This window comes from Trichechus manatus, unplaced genomic scaffold (genome assembly GCF_000243295.1).
Source record: "Trichechus manatus latirostris isolate Lorelei unplaced genomic scaffold, TriManLat1.0 scaffold00026, whole genome shotgun sequence".
Classification (NCBI taxonomy): domain Eukaryota; kingdom Metazoa; phylum Chordata; class Mammalia; order Sirenia; family Trichechidae; genus Trichechus; species Trichechus manatus.
Window position 1 is genome coordinate 12,152,825 of NW_004443962.1, and position 17,327 is coordinate 12,170,151.

Genomic DNA, 17,327 nt, shown 5'->3' on the forward strand with positions numbered 1-17,327 from the left:
AAAAAAAAAAAAAAAAAATTAGAGGAAAAAAGAGAACACAGTATATAGTCATAAGGACTGAATTCTAGCCTCATCCAGGTAACTTTCCAGAGATCCATGGCTTAATTTAGATTAATATATAACAAGAATTACTGATAGGGGGACTATTTTGCAGTTCTTAGAAGAGCAGCTTTCATATTACCATCAGGAACTGTGAAGGGTCTAAGAGTTTACCCTACTTGCAATGCTAGCAGAAGACACAAGAACCCTGGGTCAGAGACAAAGGACTTTATTACTCATGGCAATAGCAATAGCCAGTGTCAGCATTTGTGCTGGGTCCCTGAGCCCCAATTCCCAGAAGATGACACAAAGAGGGCCAGTTGACACTTGCACACACAATGGGTTGTGCTACAGGAGACAAATCTCGAGCTTAAGGAGCCCAAATCTTTTAAAATGGGCATAAATATGCCTGCTCTTTGCTCTGGAAGGTGACATTATCTCTCTTACACTGAACACTAAACAAATCTGTCCTTTGCTCTGGAGGAAGACACTATCTTTACTGGATAGCAAGCAAACCTGTCCTTTGCTCTGGAGAGACACAGTATCTCTATCTTCCAAGGCTATATTCACTGTACAAAAATCTTTGGACAGACAGTCCAGAGAAAAGTTAGTCAGTGCCTCTGCTTGGAAAACATGCATAAACATGAGACCCAGAATTGTCTCCCAGCAATTATATCTCTGGCAAATATGACAAGAGGAAAAGCTAGCCTGAAACTCTGGGTCCTGTGTTTACCACAAAAACACAATTATAAATAAGAATCAGCCTACTGAAAGCCAAATGCAGAAATTCTTATTTTTCTGCTTGGATTCTTTGGTATTATGGAAAACAACTTAAGACCAGCAGTATTTTTATAAATTTTACTCCAAAAAAACTCATTGCCATCAGGTCGATTCTAACTCATAGTGACCCTATAGGACAGAGTAGAACTGCCCCATAGGGTTTCCAAGGAGAGGCTGGTAGATTTGAACTGCCGACCTTTTGGTTAGCAGCCAAACTCTTAACCACCATGCTACAAGGGCTCCTTCGTATGGAACAGAATATATGAATATCCCAAGTAGACACCAAGTCTACTTGAATATTCCCAGTGACTCAGAACTCACCACTGGAGGAGGTCTATTCCCGTTGTTAGTATTTTTAAGAGTTATTAGAGGCTTATTATAAAATAATAAGCCATTTTATAAAATAATGCATCTTAGAGTTACTCAAGATTTCTTCGTGGTAATCCTAAAATCTACCTGTCCCTAAATCTTTTCCATGGAGTCACACAAAACAAGCTGAATCTCCATGAGAGCTGTTATATTCTTCCCTAATATCTAATCAAAAACATTCTAGCACTCAATATACCCTTAGATTTATTTAATTTTATTATTTTGTAAGATACTCCAAACCAGCAGTACAATATAGGCAAGTGAATGCATGCACGCATGCACACACATCATCTGATGAGTTGGACTAGGTAATCTCTAAATTCCTATTTCTAAGGTTTTATTAAATACAAACACAAGATTCCTTTTTTAAAGTTTTGAATTATCTCTTATTTACCTAGGTCTCTAGGTGAATTCAGTAATTGTTGTTGTTGTTAGGTGCCATCAAGCCGGTTCCGACATAGCGTCCCCATGTACAACAGAAAGAAATGCTGCCTGGTCCTGCACCATCCTCACAATCATTGTTTTGCTTGAGCCCATTGTTGCAGCCACTGTGTCAATCCATCTCGTTGAGGGTCTTCCTCTTTTTCGCTGACCCTCTACTTTACCCAGCATGATGTGTTTCTCCAGGGACTATTCCCTCCTGATAACATGTCCAAAGTATGTGAGACAAAGTCTCGCCATCCTCGCTTCTGAGGAGCATTCTGGTTGAACTTCTTCCAAGACAGATTTGTTTGTTCTTTTGGCAGTCCGTGGTATATTCAATATTCTTTGCCAACACCACAATTCAAAGGTATCAGTTCTTCAGTCTTCCTTATTCATCATCCAGCTTTTGCACATATATGAGGCGACTGAAAACACCATGGCTTGGGTCAGGCGCACCTTAGTCTTCAAGGTGACATCTTTGCTTTTCAACACTTTAAAGAGGTCTTTTGCAGCAAATCTGCCCAATGCAAATGCGTCTTTTGCTTTCTTGACTGCTGCTTCCATGGGTGTTGATTGTGGATCCAAGTAAAATGAAATCATTGACACTCCAATCTTTTCTCTGTTTATCACAATGCTGCTTATTGGTCCAGTTGTGAGGATTTTCGTTTTCTTTATGTTAAGGTGTAATCCGCACTGGAGGCTCTAGTCTTCGATCTTCATCAGTAAGTGCTTCAAGTCCTCTTCACTTTCAGCAAGGAAGACTGTGTCATCTGTATAATGCAGGTTGTTAATGAGTTTTCCGCCAATCCTGATGCCCCGTTCTTCTTCATATACTCCAGCTTCTCAGATTATTGGCTTAGCATACAGACTGAATTAGGTATGGTGAAAGGATACAACCCAGATGCACACCTTTCTTGACTTTAAACCACGCAGTATCCCTTGTTCTGTTCGAACAACTGTCTCTTGATCTATGTACTGGTTCCTCGTGAGCACAATCAAGTGTTCTGGAATTCCCATTTTTCGAAGTGTTATCTATAATTTGTTATGATCCACACAGTCAAATGCCTTTGCATAGTAATACACAGGTAAACACTTTCTGGTATTCTCCGCTTTCAGCCAGGATCCATGTGACATCAGCAATGATATCCTTGGTTCCACGTCGTCTTCTGAATCCGGCTTAAGTTTCTGGCAGTTCCCTGCTGCAGCCGCTTCTGAATGATCTTCAGCAAATGTTACTTGCATGTGATATTAATGATATTGTTCATTAATTTTCACATTCGGTAGGATCACCTTTCTTGGGAATAGGCATAAATATGGATCTCCTCCAGTCGGTTGGCCAGGTAGCTGTCTTCCAAATTTGTTGGCACAGACAAGTGAGCACTTCCAGCACTGCATCTGTTTGGTGAAACATCTCAATTGGTATTGTGTCAATTCCTGGAGTCTTGTTTTTCCCCAATTCCTTCAGTGCAGCTTAGACTTCTTCCTTCAGTACCATCGGTTCCTGATCGTACGCTACCTCCTGAAATGGTTGAACAACAACCAACTCTTTTTGGTATAGCGACTCTGTGTATTCCTTCCATCTTCTTTTGATGCTTCCTGTGTGCTTCAGTATTTTCCCCCACAGAATCCTTCAATATTGCAACTCAAGGCCTGAACTTTTTCTTCAGTTCTTTCAGCTTGAGAAATGCAGAGCATGTTCTTCCCTTTTGGTTTTCTATCTGCAGGTCTTTGCACATTTCCTTATAATACTTTACTTTGTCTTCTTGAGCCGCCCTTTGAGATCATTGTTCAGCTCTTTTATTTCATCATTTCTTCCTTTTGCTTTAGCTACTTGACATTCAAGAGCAAGTTTCAGAGTCTCTTCCGACATCCATTTTGGCCTTTTCTTTTTTTCCCGTCTCTTTAATGACCTCTTGCGTTCTTCATGTATGATTGCCTTGATGTCATCCCACAACTCGTCTGGTCTTCGGTCATTAGTGTTCAACGCATCAAATCTATTCTTGAGATGGTCTCTAAATTCAGGTGGGATATACTCAAGGTGGTACTTTGGCTCTCATTGACTTGCTTTAATTTTCTTCAGTTTCAACTTGAACTTGAATATGAGCATCTGATGGTCTGTTCTGCAGTCGGCCCCTGGCCTTGTTCTGACTAATGATATTGAACTTTTCCATCGTCTCCTTCCACAGATGTAGTTGATTTGATTCCTGTGTATTCCATCTGGCGAAGTCCACGTGTATAGTCGCCATTTATGGTTGTGAAAAAATGTATTTGTAATGAAGAAGTCGTTGGTCTTGCAAAATTCTATCATGTGATCTTTGGCATCGTTTCTATCACAAGGCCATATTTTCCAACTACTGATCCTTCTGCATTTCCAACTTTTGCATTCCAATCACAGTAATTATCAATGCATCTTGATTGCATGTTTGATCAATTTCAGACTGCAAAAGTTGATAAAAATCTTTGATTGCTTCATCTTTGGCCTTGGTGGTTCATGCGCAAATTTGAGTAATAGTCGTATTAACTGGTCTTCCTTGTAGGCGTATGGATATTATCCTATCAATGACAGTGTCGTACTTCAGCGTAGACCCTGAAATGTTCTTTTTGACAATAAATGTGCCACCATTTCTCTTCAGGCTGTCTTTCCAGCATAGCAGATCACATGCTTATCTGATTCAAAATGGCCAATACCAGTCCATTTAAGCTCATTAATGCCTAGGATATCAATGTTTATGTGTTACGTTTCATTTCTGACAATTTTCCTAGATTCATAGTTCGTACATTCCATGTTCCTATTATTAACGGATGTTTGCATCTGTTTCTTCTCATTTTGAGTCATGTCACATCAGAGACTGAAGGTCCTGAAAGCTTGACTCCATCCACATCATTAAGGTTGACTCTACTTTGAGGAGGCAGCTCTTCCCCAGTCGTACTTTGAGTGCCTTCCAACCTGAGGGGCTCATCTTCTGGCACTATATCAGATAATGTTCCGCTGCTATTCAAAAGGTTTTCACTAGTTAATTCTTTTCAGAAGTAGACTGCCGGGTCCTTCTTCCTAGTCTGTCTTAGTCTGGAAGCTCAGCTGAAACCTGTCCACCATGGGTGATCCTGCTGGTATTTGAATACTGGTGGCATAGCTTCCAGCATCACGGCAACATGCAAGCCTCCACAGTAGGACAAACTGATAGACGCGTGGGGGAATTCAGTAATAGGGGCTCCCAAACTATTTCTAATTCAAACACTTAACAATTTTTACCCCACCCACAATAAAACAATGCATATATGCCTTTAGAGAAACCATAAAATTATACCCTTTGGCTCAATATTCCAATTACTGGGAATTCTTAAGGAAAAACTTAAAAGGAATAAAATGCTATATATACAAAGGTATTCAAAGCATCTTATCTATACTAGCAAAAAAACAGATAAAGTCAAAGTACCCAAAAGGGGTGGAATGGAAGGCAGGAAAATCGGACCTATTAAAACATATTTTGAACACTAGATAGAAAGAAGATAGTTTGGTGTATAAAGAACCAACAGATTGTAAACTACTCTAGGCTATGATTGCAAATATATAAAAACACATGCTCATATAATCCAAAACTAGAAAGTTATATGCAAAAGGCTGGTGGATTTGGGAGAGACATTTTTCTCTTCCAAATTTTCTCTGGTATTACAGTTACATAATCTTTAAATTAAAAATGGAAAATATAAAGCTATTTCCATATCTTCTAGCCTAAACACCTAAAAGAAGAATACAATCTCACCCCATCCCCCACTTTTGGGAAGCATGTTGCTGAACTTAACTGAGAAGTACCATTAACTAAATCATTCACAGTTGAAATTGCTAAAACAGAAATATTAAGTGTGTGTACCTGGTCAGAAAGATTTCTAAATCTAAAACATGTATTTATGAACCACAAGATGCTATTTTACTGATTTGAGGGATGTCATATCAGGTTGTCTTTGTTTTGATTCCATAGAATCCCCATATTTCAGGGACTAAAACATCTGGTTTTGCTTGACTGAATTTCTGAAACCAGGGACTGATGGGCAAAAGCTAGGTTTTTTCATTTAATGAAATAAAGAATCACACCAAGCACCACACATCTGGAGGGAGCTCAACCAGAAGCACCAAAGACAAAGTCTGAATGGGAAGTATAGAGAATCTAAATCTTTAGGAAAAAGAGATGGAGTTGGGAAAAAAAGCTGTGAACTGAAATGGGAAAATACTTAGGTTGTGTGTGAATGAACACCAGTAACACAACCCTGGCTGGGCTCACTTTTCTGAGCCCAGCATCTCAGATGTTCCTCAGGAGCTCATCCAGCTTGAGTGGCAAGATGCCCATAGAAAGTTCTCGAGTTAAGAACTTTTTACCAACTTCTTGAATACCCTCTACTTGCTAACATAATCCACCGTTCAACCTAAAAGCTGTTGATAAGGAAATGGAGCTGGAAGCCCATCAGATACTCCCATCAATTAATCAGAAATACAGTCAATTTTAAGGATTAACAACCAGGAGACAGGATAGCTGAGAGTATAGGACTGAGCTCTGAATGAAAACTCCATCTATTTAAACAAAACATAAATATTACAGCAGAAAAAGATAGTGCCCTCCTCCCCACTATACACACCAAATGTTTATTCCCCATCTTCTTCATAATGGAGCACGACTACTGAGCAAAACAAGAAGGGAACAAAAGGAAAACCACGAAGATTTCTAAAGGGAATATATAGACCAAGAAAGGATGTCAAGATATTAATAGATAGTGAAAAACTGAAACAAAACAAAACAAAAAAAACAAACAAACAGAACTGACAAGCCGACTAGGCCCTAATACCACCTAATCAGCACATTTTCTCCTTAAAGGAAAAAGTTCAAATGAGAAGCCAAATTATAATCAAAAGGCAAGTACGTTCTCAGAACAAAGGTTCCCAGTCATTACAAATTCAGGCTTCACTATAGGAAAATAGGAGTCCTGGTGGCACAGTGGTTAAGAGCTTGGTTGCTAACAAAACGGTCAGCAGTTCAAATCTATCAGCTGCTCCTTGGAAACCCTACGGGGCAGGTCTACTCTATCCTATAGGGGCGCTGAGTCTGAATTGACTCTGGCAATTGGTTTGGTTTTGGTTTGGTAGGGATGTAACTGTCAGTTAAGGCAAATATTAGTGTTGGCGGATTAGGGCACGTTCACCTAAGTGATAGTAAGGTTAAGTGACTTATTCTTGCTCTCCTGTACCCCTTCATTCAGACTGGCCACAATATAATTGTTTCAGTTTAGCTTTCTTTTACGAAATGTTCTCTTGTTCCCTATCTCAACTCCCTGATTCAAATAATCTGGACTATATTTTTGTGTTTCTCTAGAATTTTAGACCATCTCTTCCATGGGCCATCTATGGATTGCAGCTAGTTCCATTCAGAGAATAACCCTAGATGAAATGCAAAGAGCATCATGGAACAATCACCTAAATACTGATCTATAAGCAGTAGAACAGCCTTCTTTTAGAAAGTTTCATGAAATTAAATAAGCACTAAATGATGAGTGAATGTAGTAGAAGCACGTTACTTTAGATTACCCTCTCTGAGGGGCTGGATGACACCTTCCACCGCGGTGATGGAGACTGGACCACTGAAACACCAACATCTGCAGAGAATCACAAAACCAAAACCCAGAGCTCCTTTAGGAAAGCTGATATAGTGAATGGCAAAAATCACGAGAGACTTTTCTATTTAGAAAGAGCTCCAGATACATTCTAAAACCTTCCTCTATCCCTCACTCAAACAATTCTCATACCCAGGATGGTTAAGGTTTGTTTTATAACCAAGATCTATCCTAGTTAAGTCCGTTTCAAGGTAAATAGTTAGGTTTGGACAAATTAAACACTTAATACAATTGTCAATTTTTTAAAGGACTTTTTTCCAAAATGACTGTATTACAATAAATAAGGGAAAAAAAAAGGTCATACGCTATCTCCAGCTCTTTTTGTCAATAATCTTAACTGATATTGGGTTCCCCCCCATTTTTAAAAACATAATTACAAATTATTTAAAATGCACAATACATACATATGCAAAAATTAGAAAATTAAACACGTGCACAAACCTGTAATGTCTTTATAACAAAATATTTCGTGTGTGAAAGTTTAAATTAAAAATTTCCAATAAAGTTTTAAAAAGACCTGTGAGTTAAAAGTAACCTATATTCCTGAATTCAGCCATAAGAAAGGGACAATCTAACTTAACCGCACTGGCTCTTCCTACAGATTTTACATCTAGAAAATAATAGAACATTGATCCAATAATCAGCAAAGCTACAGTCTCTTTTCCAGTTTTCAAATAACATCATGACAAAATAACTATATAACCCAACACTTTGAAGTTTCTCATTTTAACGCTAGACATACATATTGTAAAAACGCAAGCTTTGTTAAAAGTCTGAGTTGATAAGGAAAATACTTAAAACAAAAGTATTTCATTAAATGAGACAAATTATTTATCTTTTGTTTATAATTCCCTTCCATTAATGCCTTGCTAAGAGACACTAAGTATCTATCTACTTGTTAACTTATTTCATCTGGCTAACTCTGACTTATTTGTAAGGTCTCAGCTGTTACTTCTTCTAGAGGCCTTCCTCAAATCCTGAGACCATATTACATACCCTAGCAATATACCCTATAGCACTTTGTACTTCCACTAACAAAAGCAGTTAAGTACGGTGAATTGTAACTCTTTGGCAGCAACTTGTACAAGTAGGTGCTCAAATATTTGCTGAATGAAGAAGTCAAAAGTAAAGTTGTCAGAATAGCCTCAAAAGTAGCAGAGAAGTCAACCTTTAAATCAGGCTGCAGTGGTCAATGAGGGCCATGGGTGAGAGAACAGTCATGGATGGGTACACTCCCCTGTGAACGAGAAAGGCTAGCCAAAGCTTCTCAAAGAAGCGTGACAGTCAAAGAGGGAAGTAAGACTACGAATGACTTGATGCTGACTCACACTGATCCAGTCACTTTTATAATGATGTACACGACTGGCTTAAAAATTAGATGAGTCAATTTAAGTAAAAGGGTACACGATTCTTTTTTAAAAGTTACTTAAAAGATTCATAAACTAGATAAACCTCACCTGTCATAGGATCAAAAAGCTGATTAGCTTCTAAGTCTGTAAAAGTACTTTTACAGACAGGACACTTGAAGGAAGCCCGGTTGGTGGAATCTCTCTCATCAGTTTCAATCCTCCTTCTCATGTGGTCCAACTTATATTTTACCACATTAACGAGAGTACGATAATTGATAAAGTAGTAGTTATGGCGAGTGGTTTTCCCATCTGCAGCAGTCTCTACTCTCATTCTGCATTTGATGAATTTGTCTCCCTTTAAATTATTCAAGACCGATCGAAGTTGCTTCCGATCAAACTTGAGCAGCTCCAGCATATCCTCCTCTTTCACACAGGGGTTCCGAATCAAAATGTCCAAGGCCAAGGCATGCTCAATGCCGTAAAACCCCCGGATCACATACTTGGCTAACCTCTTCAATGCTGCAGGAACCTCGGTGAGGACATCTGGGTCCGCCATCTTTATCAGCAAACTTCAACTTCAAAATTACTGAACTGAGAAAAAAAGTGGGCAAGATTAGCTAGGCATAAGGATATGGTAATCATTTTAAATCTAGAATAAGCAACTCATTACCAGTAGCTGATGGCTACCACTACTCTTGGAGTGCCACAAAGATACTCAAACACTGTTTTAAAAGACTTGCAATGCCTAGACATTTAACACAGCAGAGCAAGATACTCCTCTAGAGTGCACAAAAGATTACACTTATAAAGCCTGACACATTTCTTACATGACTACTTCCACGAGCTACTGTGTGCTTGATTCCTAACAGTAATTTATTAGTTAAAACAATGATATATCAAGTCCACTTTATCTCAGAAAGAAAAAACACAAAAAAAGCTAAATTGAAGTGTTCACTATTCTTAATGATAGAGATCTTCAGGAGTGCTAGAAATCCCTTGAGAATCCTAGCAGTCACAGATCCTTAAAGTGTCTTTATTTCTTAAGTAAATTTTTCTACCAAGATAGATTCTAGGATGTTTTACATAGTCATGATCTCACAATAAAACCACAGCAAACCAATAAATGCACAAGTCATCACCAGTTGGGGTGTTGGCAAAATCATTAACTGTTGTCAAACAGAAAGAAATTAACACCTTCAGTTCTAGGCAACCTTACCAACCTTGCAAACTTAAATCTGATAATCAACTAAGGAAATACTGTACAGTCCTTAAAAAAAAGAAAGGGGGAAAAATAGCCCAGGATATCTTTAAATACCAGATCCTTTGTAGGACAAAGCAGAAGCTAAGTGTACTCAATTTCCATATCATAATCCAGAAAGCTGTCTTCTGAAAGCCCAAACTGGCATGAGCTAGACTTCCATGTGGTTGTTAAAAAGCCTGCGTTTTGGTAAATGTGTGATCCAGAGCAAATCCTTTAAACAACTTCAAGCTACCCTTTATTCTCTGAGAAATAAGGATAACACAATCTGCCTCAATGGGGTTGCTGTGAAGAATAAATGCATATGTGAATGAAGTGTTTAGAAAGCACTTGTTGACAAGGATAGCTTCCCTATCGATTTAATATGTTTCAAACTAAAAACGGTCAGGCGATCCACACAGACTACATTGAGTGAAACTTCCCTACTCCATGGGGAAATTTTTAACAGACATCCTTCTGAGTTATCTCAATGGGGAATTATATTCTGTTATTAATATTAGTTTCTATTGAAACTTTTATACGAAATAGTGGTTATCAACCCTGAGATTCAATACCCATTTTTATAAGAAATATTTTTATATCCACACTACTGTACTTAAAAGAAATTCCTAAGTGGCCAACCTATACACTTATTTTTTGGGGAAAATATAATGCCCTATTTGTAATAAAAACCCGCAAAACTAAAACCCATTGCTGTCGAGCTGATTCTGACTCATAGCAACCCTACAGGACAGGGTAGAACTGCCCCATAGAATTTCCAGGAAGTGCCTGATGGATGCAAACTGCAGACCTTTTGGTTAGTAGCCACAGCACTTAACCACTACACCACCAGGGTTTCCATTTGTAATAAAGGAAAAAATAAAAAAGAATCATTTAGAATAAAATATATGCTGCAGATTATAAATACTTAGGCATGACTATACACAAGATAGTAAAGCAGCAAGATGCATGCATGCATATACATATATAATTTCATATATAAATTTCATTTATATATATATATATATATATAAAGTGAACAATTTTAGAAAAGTGCAAAGATCAGAAGCCAGTCATACAAAAAGCACAGGAAACGTAAAGAGCAGAAGTTTAAGTGGACACTTGAATAAGAACTAACATATCCATTATATATTAAAGCAACACAAAAACACTTTGTGTTTCTCTGTAAAGCAGGAATTGTGTTCTAGGCTTAAATAAGTCATTCTCCTACATGAATATCCAGCAGGACATCTGATCATTACGTTAGCCTATTCTTTACTGTATGGAAATATCCTGTTCTTTGCAAGGCACCTAGCAACTGCTAGTCCCCACCCACTGAATACCACCAGCAGACTCCCAAACACTGTGACAACCAAAACATGCTCCCACAACTTCCAAAATGCCCCCCTTGAAAGTCTGCTCTAAATGCCTATGAAATGATGTTTTGTTTTTTCCTAACAGACTTAGATTCTGTGTATACTTCACTGACAACTTCCCTTTTCACTCACCTATAAATTCATTTTCTTCCCATCCACTAAGCAGTCTTCCAATTTTTCTCTTACCTACACTTGCGCGTAAGAAAAAGGTAGACTTACCCTTCTTTTGGAGGATGGTTATGCAGGTGCTCATGGATATTTACAGAAACAGCAACCAAATTATTATTTAGAGCTTGTGGAACATCCTATATATCTACTCTCAGACCAAATAAATACAAAACTTCAGCAGCAGTTTAGTTCCCCTGATCCAAACCTATGGTCCTAGAACCTTTCTGTCAACCCAAGGTTTAAGGATGACAGGCAAGTGCTGAGATTCAACACTAAAGTAGTATCATAGCCCAGTAGGGCACATTTTGTTCTTCTCTCCAATTTGGTCTATACACTGTACCTGAACCTAGTTTTGTTTTGTTCTACACGCTCAACAGTTGGCAGAACCCAACATATGCGCTTCGGAAATATCCAACAGACCAAAGAATGGCAGAAAAATGTCAAATAATAATCATCATGAACTCAAACTGTTCCTTTAAAAGCAGATCATTTCCCCTACTCCTGTCTCAAAAATGAACTAAAGTATTAATTTAATGAACAGTTACTAACTACCCCATGTGTAGGTTGTAGTACAAGACAAAAAGACAGATAAACAATCCCTATATTTAGTCTGTTGGAGCCCTGACAGCGCACTGGTTAAGAGCCTGCTTGTTAACCGAAAAGTCGACAGTTCAAATCCACCAGCCACTCCCTGGAAACCCTACAGGGCAGTTCTACTCTGTCCTATAGGGTCATTATGAATCGGAATCAACTTGATGGCAATGGATGTCTTTAGTCTATTAAGGCAAGTCAAAAAAAAAAAAAAAAACTGATAGAACTATAACGAAGACAGAAAGTACTCAGATGTGCAAAGGAAGAAAAAAAACTAGTCAAATAAAGATTCATGGAGAAGGCAATATTTGAATTGTGTCCTAAATGATAAAGAGGAGGTCAATAAGCAGAGAAAAGTCAGGGGATGAGCATCTATGGGTAGAATAAGGTCTTCCAGGTAGAAGAAACAGAATAGCAAGAATAAAGGAAACAGAAACAAAAAACCAGGATATTTTTGAGAATTGTTGGAATAGGAAGATCATGAAGCAGAAGGTTAGATGATTTAAAGAAAAAAGAAAGACTGGAATCAGAGTAGAAAGCCTTTATTGCCAGGCTAAGGTATCCAAACGTATAAAATTAAAGAAAAACTATGTAAGTTCACAGCAAGGAAAGCTGATTCTACTTTAGAGAGGCAAACAGACGAACAAATCATCACTGTTATCATTTTCAATCCTGGGAAGGATTCAGTGTGACTAAGCAAGTGCTGACTGACTCAGCTAAAATTTCAACACTGTTTAACATTAATTTATATAATAAAGACCTTCTTGCACAGGAAATATGCAAATAAATGTAACCTTCTGAAGAAATAACCCAGGATTTCCCTGCAGAAACCATTTCCACTAGCTTCCTAATGTTTTGTCTTTCCAGTCCCATAGCTTCGGTTAAAACCATTTCTCCTTCTTTGTGCCCTCCTGGTCTGGTATCTGTCATAGCTGGAAGGGACAGCATAACTTTTAGATTACTGTATGGAACTATCCAATGTACCATTACATATTAGCATGTGTAATCAAAAGCTGACTGTCTCCAATATGTCTCTAAAGGCTTTTGCTAAAGAAACAACAGCTGACATTTTCAACTTGAGAATCCATTTAAGTAAGCTAAGTATTTAAAACTTATTGTCCATTCTGGGACATTCTGAGAATGAAAGGGGATGCTAAAAATAATTAACAGGAGGAAATCAACCTACGACAGGCATAAACTGGGACTGTTTTTGTTAAACTGGATGTAAGGTCATTCTACATGTAAGTAAAGTTTTTCTCCATACACAGTACTCTCAAATCTTTTGGTTATCTTTTCCTTACTGTCCCAAAGTAATCTGCTAAAACCCAGATGCCTCTCCATTTGCTCCTGTCTTTTCCATTACCCCTATCCTAAACCTGATCATTTCTATTACATGCCTCTGGCCTCCTCCAGCCATTTCTTTCCCGCCGCTGTCAGTTTCCTAAAACACAGATCTGAGCAATTTTTCTTCCAGAACACATACCTGCAGACACCTCAGTGGCTCTCGTGTTACCTACAGAATAAATGTCTCAAGGTAGTCTGTGATCTTCTCTAACCCACCTTTTCAGTTTCTTACTGTTGTATCCCCCGTACACCCCTACTCCCCATATTCCAAACCAGTGGTTCTTAACCTGGCTGTAAAGCAGAGGCATCTGGGGAGCATCTTAAGAATACTGACCTTGGGCCCCATTCCCAGCGATTCTGTTTCAGCTGGTCTGGGAGGGCCAGATTAGGCATCACACTAATTTTTAAACTCTTTAGGTGACTCTAATGTGCAGCAAGTCATGGGCCACTGCTCCAGACAAACTGGGCACCTGGCTATTACACAGCCTGCCAATGCACATCTGCACTTGTCACTCTCTTATTACTCAGCCTGTTTCCTTTTGCCTGAAATGCCCCTCCCCCAGCCACCACAGAAAATTTTCAGCTTCAGCATCTTCAAACATAAAAAAGTGGTTAACAGTGCCTTCCTCATAGGGGTGATATATCGGATTAAATTAGATAATTCATACAAAGTGCTCTGCTTTCAGGGCTGGCATAAAAAGAGCTGGATTAAGTATTGGCATCATAAAACACCAATTGTCATCCAGTTGATTCTGGCTCATGGTAACCCAATATGTGTCAGCGAAGAACTGTGCTCCATAGGGTTTTCGACGGCTGATTTTTTGGCAGCAGACTGCCAAGCCTTTCCTCCAAGGTGCCTCTGGGTGAACCTGAACGTCCAACCTTTCAATTAGCAGCTGCGTGTGTTAACCATCTGCACAACCCACGGACTCCAGCGTTCGTTAATAAGACCCCCTATTTAGAAAAGTGACTCTTAAAGCAACGTAAGGAACTGACTGAAGTGAGTGCAGGTGGAAGCACTCTGGCAGAATTAGGAGCTAGAGTAATCAAACCTGAACTGAGAAAGAACAAAAAACTACAAGAACAGGATAAATGAAATCTATTAGAGAAATAAAATCAAAAGGACCTAACAATATATTGGAAATGGAAGACTAGAAAAATTAAAAATAGCTGTTTTGAGCCAGTGTAAACAGGAAGAGAGAAGTACAACTATGAGATACAGTAACATTTGAAGAGGAGCAGGTTTGGAAGAGATGAAGCATTCATTTTTACATGCTGTCTTTGAGGAAATACCACTTGATATTCCTGTGAAGATGTCCAGCAGTTAGCTGAACAAAGGAAACTGGAGCTCAGGAAAGAAGCCAGGCTGGGCCACTATATTCAAAATCTCTGCATTTTGAAATCCTTCCTAACCACTGCCTTCTCTCCTCCACCACTTCACTTGCCCACTCCTGCTGAATCTCCTACTATCTCTGGCTGCTAACCAAAAGGTCGGCAGTTCAAATATACCAGGCGCTCCTTGGAAACCCTATGGGGCAGTTCTACTCTGTCTTAGAGGGTCGCTATGAGTTGGAATCAACTCAACAGCAACAGGTTAGATCAGAGATCTCAAACTGGCAGCCCACATACACTGTTTGACCCAACGAATATTTTGAAAAAAACTCTGAATTACAGTAGGTTATCAACATTTAAAAATTATGAGATTTCACATACGTTTTTACTTTCAGCTCCTCTTTAAAATACCTGAGGAAAAAAAAAGGAGACTACATTACCACATGGAGACAAAACCGAAAAACCAAATCCACTGCCATCAAATTGATTACGACTCATAGCGACCAGCTAAATAGCAATTGATACTTTCAGACAGGGAAGGAGCTCGGCTGGCCTGTAGAGACTTTTGAGGGTGTGACCTCTGAGTGTCAGCTTGCTTTTTCTTTTCATCCTCAGAGTCCATCAGGAACTTCCAACCTCACCTGTCTCCCTAACTACCCTAGACACCCAAAGGCAATTTGGTTTTGTTTTCTGTATTCCATGTATTTCTGGTGGCACAAAGGTTAAGTGCTCAACAACTGAAAGGTTGGCAGTTTGAACCCACTCAGGGTCCATGAGAGAAAGACCTGGCAATCTGCTCCCATAAAGATTGCAGCCTGGGAAACCCTAAAGGGCAGTTTTACTCTGTCACACGGGGTCACTATGAGTTGAAATCGACTCAATGGCACCGACCAATAGCATTCTAATCACAGAGTTCCTGGGTGGTGCAAACAGTAATGCACTCAGTTGCTACCTGAAAGGTTGGAGGCTCAAGTCCACCCAGAGGCACCTAAGAAGAAAGGCCTGGCGATTAAAAAAAAAAAATCAAGCATCGAAAACCCTATGGAGCACAGTTCTACTCTGACATACATGGGGTCGCCATGAGTTGGAATCAACCCAATGGTAACTGGTTGTTTTTTTTTTTTGGTTTGTTTATTCCAATCATACAAATAGTTGAAGTCTACTGTGTACCAGGCACAGAGCTGGAGAAACAAAGTTGAAAGAAATGCGCTCTCTGTCTGTCCTTGTCAGCCTCATCTCCAGCCAAACTGACATTTTCTGAATTTCATGAGCCACGCATGCTTTCTCCACTTCAGGGCCTTTTCACAAGCAGTTCCCTCCACCCCCAAAGCTAAGTCCAAACCTCTTTCTCTTAATCATCCTTCAAGTCCCAACATTTCCTCAGAGAGGGCTTCCCAAATTCCCCATGGTAGGTTAGAATGATCCCCTTTCACACATCCCCATAACTCTGTCCCCTTCTTAGTTGCACTCAACAGTCTTGTACTTCCTCTATGTCTATCTCTCCCGACCTCCAAAACAGTAAACTGAGAGCAGGCACTGTCTTGTTTATCACTGAATTCCCAGCACCCAGCACAGCTAGTCAAGTACTTCCATAAAACTTTCAGTAGATCTCCTAGACACGTCTTCTTCCAACATGCCCACCCCGCCAGCTTCCCAATTCACTTTCCCCAGTTCTGTTTCCAGAATGGAAAAGAAAAGGCTACCGTGCACCCTCTTGTTAAGCTTAAAATGGTTTTAAGCAGGAGTGACAGGATCAAGTTCGCGATTTTAAAACATTATGCTGACTAAAAGGGTGAAGAAAAGGAAAAAGAGGATGCGGGAGTCCTGTTATATTATTTCAGTATACCACCATTCATTCCAGTTCTAGAAGAACTGAGATTCTATACATGTAACTGCGATTTTCTCTGTTGCCATATTTCACAGCACTCTCCACGCCTCCATCTGTAAAGAGGCATTTTGCAGCGAAACCTCCGGACCCAGCTGCCCTCCTCGTGACCCGTTCAGCAATGCTTGCTCTTCCCCACTGTGAGATGCCGAGACCCCAAACTCCCAAGGACTCTCCCAGTTGAGTCCAGTGGACATACTCGGCGCAGCCATACCCGAGGTCGCACACAGGCCGCTCCAGGGTCAACGGTTCTTTGGAGGACCAAATCAGGAGGGAAGCTAAGGAAAACAGGATAGTTAAGATGGGAGGAGTGAAAAAGAGGAGAAAGCCTGAAATGCCACGTCGGGCCAGGGAACTGGGAACAAGTTTTACCGAAGAGAATCCTCGAACACCCCTACTACAGCTTCCCTCAGCGCCTTAACTACCGGCTTAAACGAGCACGCCACCTATGCGACAACGAAGACGCCTTATTCCTGCGACCAGCTTTGGAGCTCACACGCTACATTTACCGAGGCCGGCCAATCAGCACAGTGAAGCCTCCAATCAGGACAGTCACTCTCTGACTGGCCAATGAAATTGAAGGCTCTGCCCTCTATGCACAGCTCTGATTGGCCCAGAGTCCCGGAACAGGCGTTAACCCACGGAAGGCAGTGGGAAGATGGCTTCCCTGGATCGGGTCAAGGTGCTGGTGTTGGGTGACTCAGGTGAGTGGCTCAGACCCATCTATGGGGCTCCCGACACTTTTGAGTTATCTGATAACCCTCCCCCTTCAC

General features: G+C 39.8%; 2 protein-coding genes across 6 annotated transcripts in view; one reads left to right on the forward strand and one right to left on the reverse strand.

Annotated features, from left to right (window-relative positions):
- Nucleotides 1-17,038, reverse strand: part of GTF2E1 (general transcription factor IIE subunit 1) — a 35,563-nt gene extending 18,525 nt beyond the window's left edge. Inside the window, exons 1-3 of one of the 5 annotated variants that reach the window (XM_023728837.1) lie at nt 16,927-17,038; nt 15,051-15,080; nt 8,730-9,212 (exon numbers count right to left, since the gene is read on the reverse strand). In XM_023728837.1, coding sequence (XP_023584605.1) covers nt 8,730-9,177 — 448 coding nt within the window. In that variant the 5' untranslated portion in view covers nt 9,178-9,212; nt 15,051-15,080; nt 16,927-17,038. Of the gene's footprint in view, nt 1-8,729; nt 9,213-15,050; nt 15,081-16,768; nt 16,896-16,926 lie in introns of those variants that run through there. The other 4 variants (XM_023728833.1, XM_023728835.1, XM_023728834.1 and 1 more) reach the window with 4 other exon arrangements.
- A 157-nt stretch (nt 17,039-17,195) lies between these two features.
- Nucleotides 17,196-17,327, forward strand: part of RABL3 (RAB, member of RAS oncogene family like 3) — a 43,210-nt gene continuing 43,078 nt past the window's right edge. Inside the window, exon 1 of the mRNA XM_004373647.2 lies at nt 17,196-17,258. Coding sequence (XP_004373704.1) covers nt 17,213-17,258 — 46 coding nt within the window. The 5' untranslated portion in view covers nt 17,196-17,212. The remainder of the gene's footprint in view (nt 17,259-17,327) is intronic.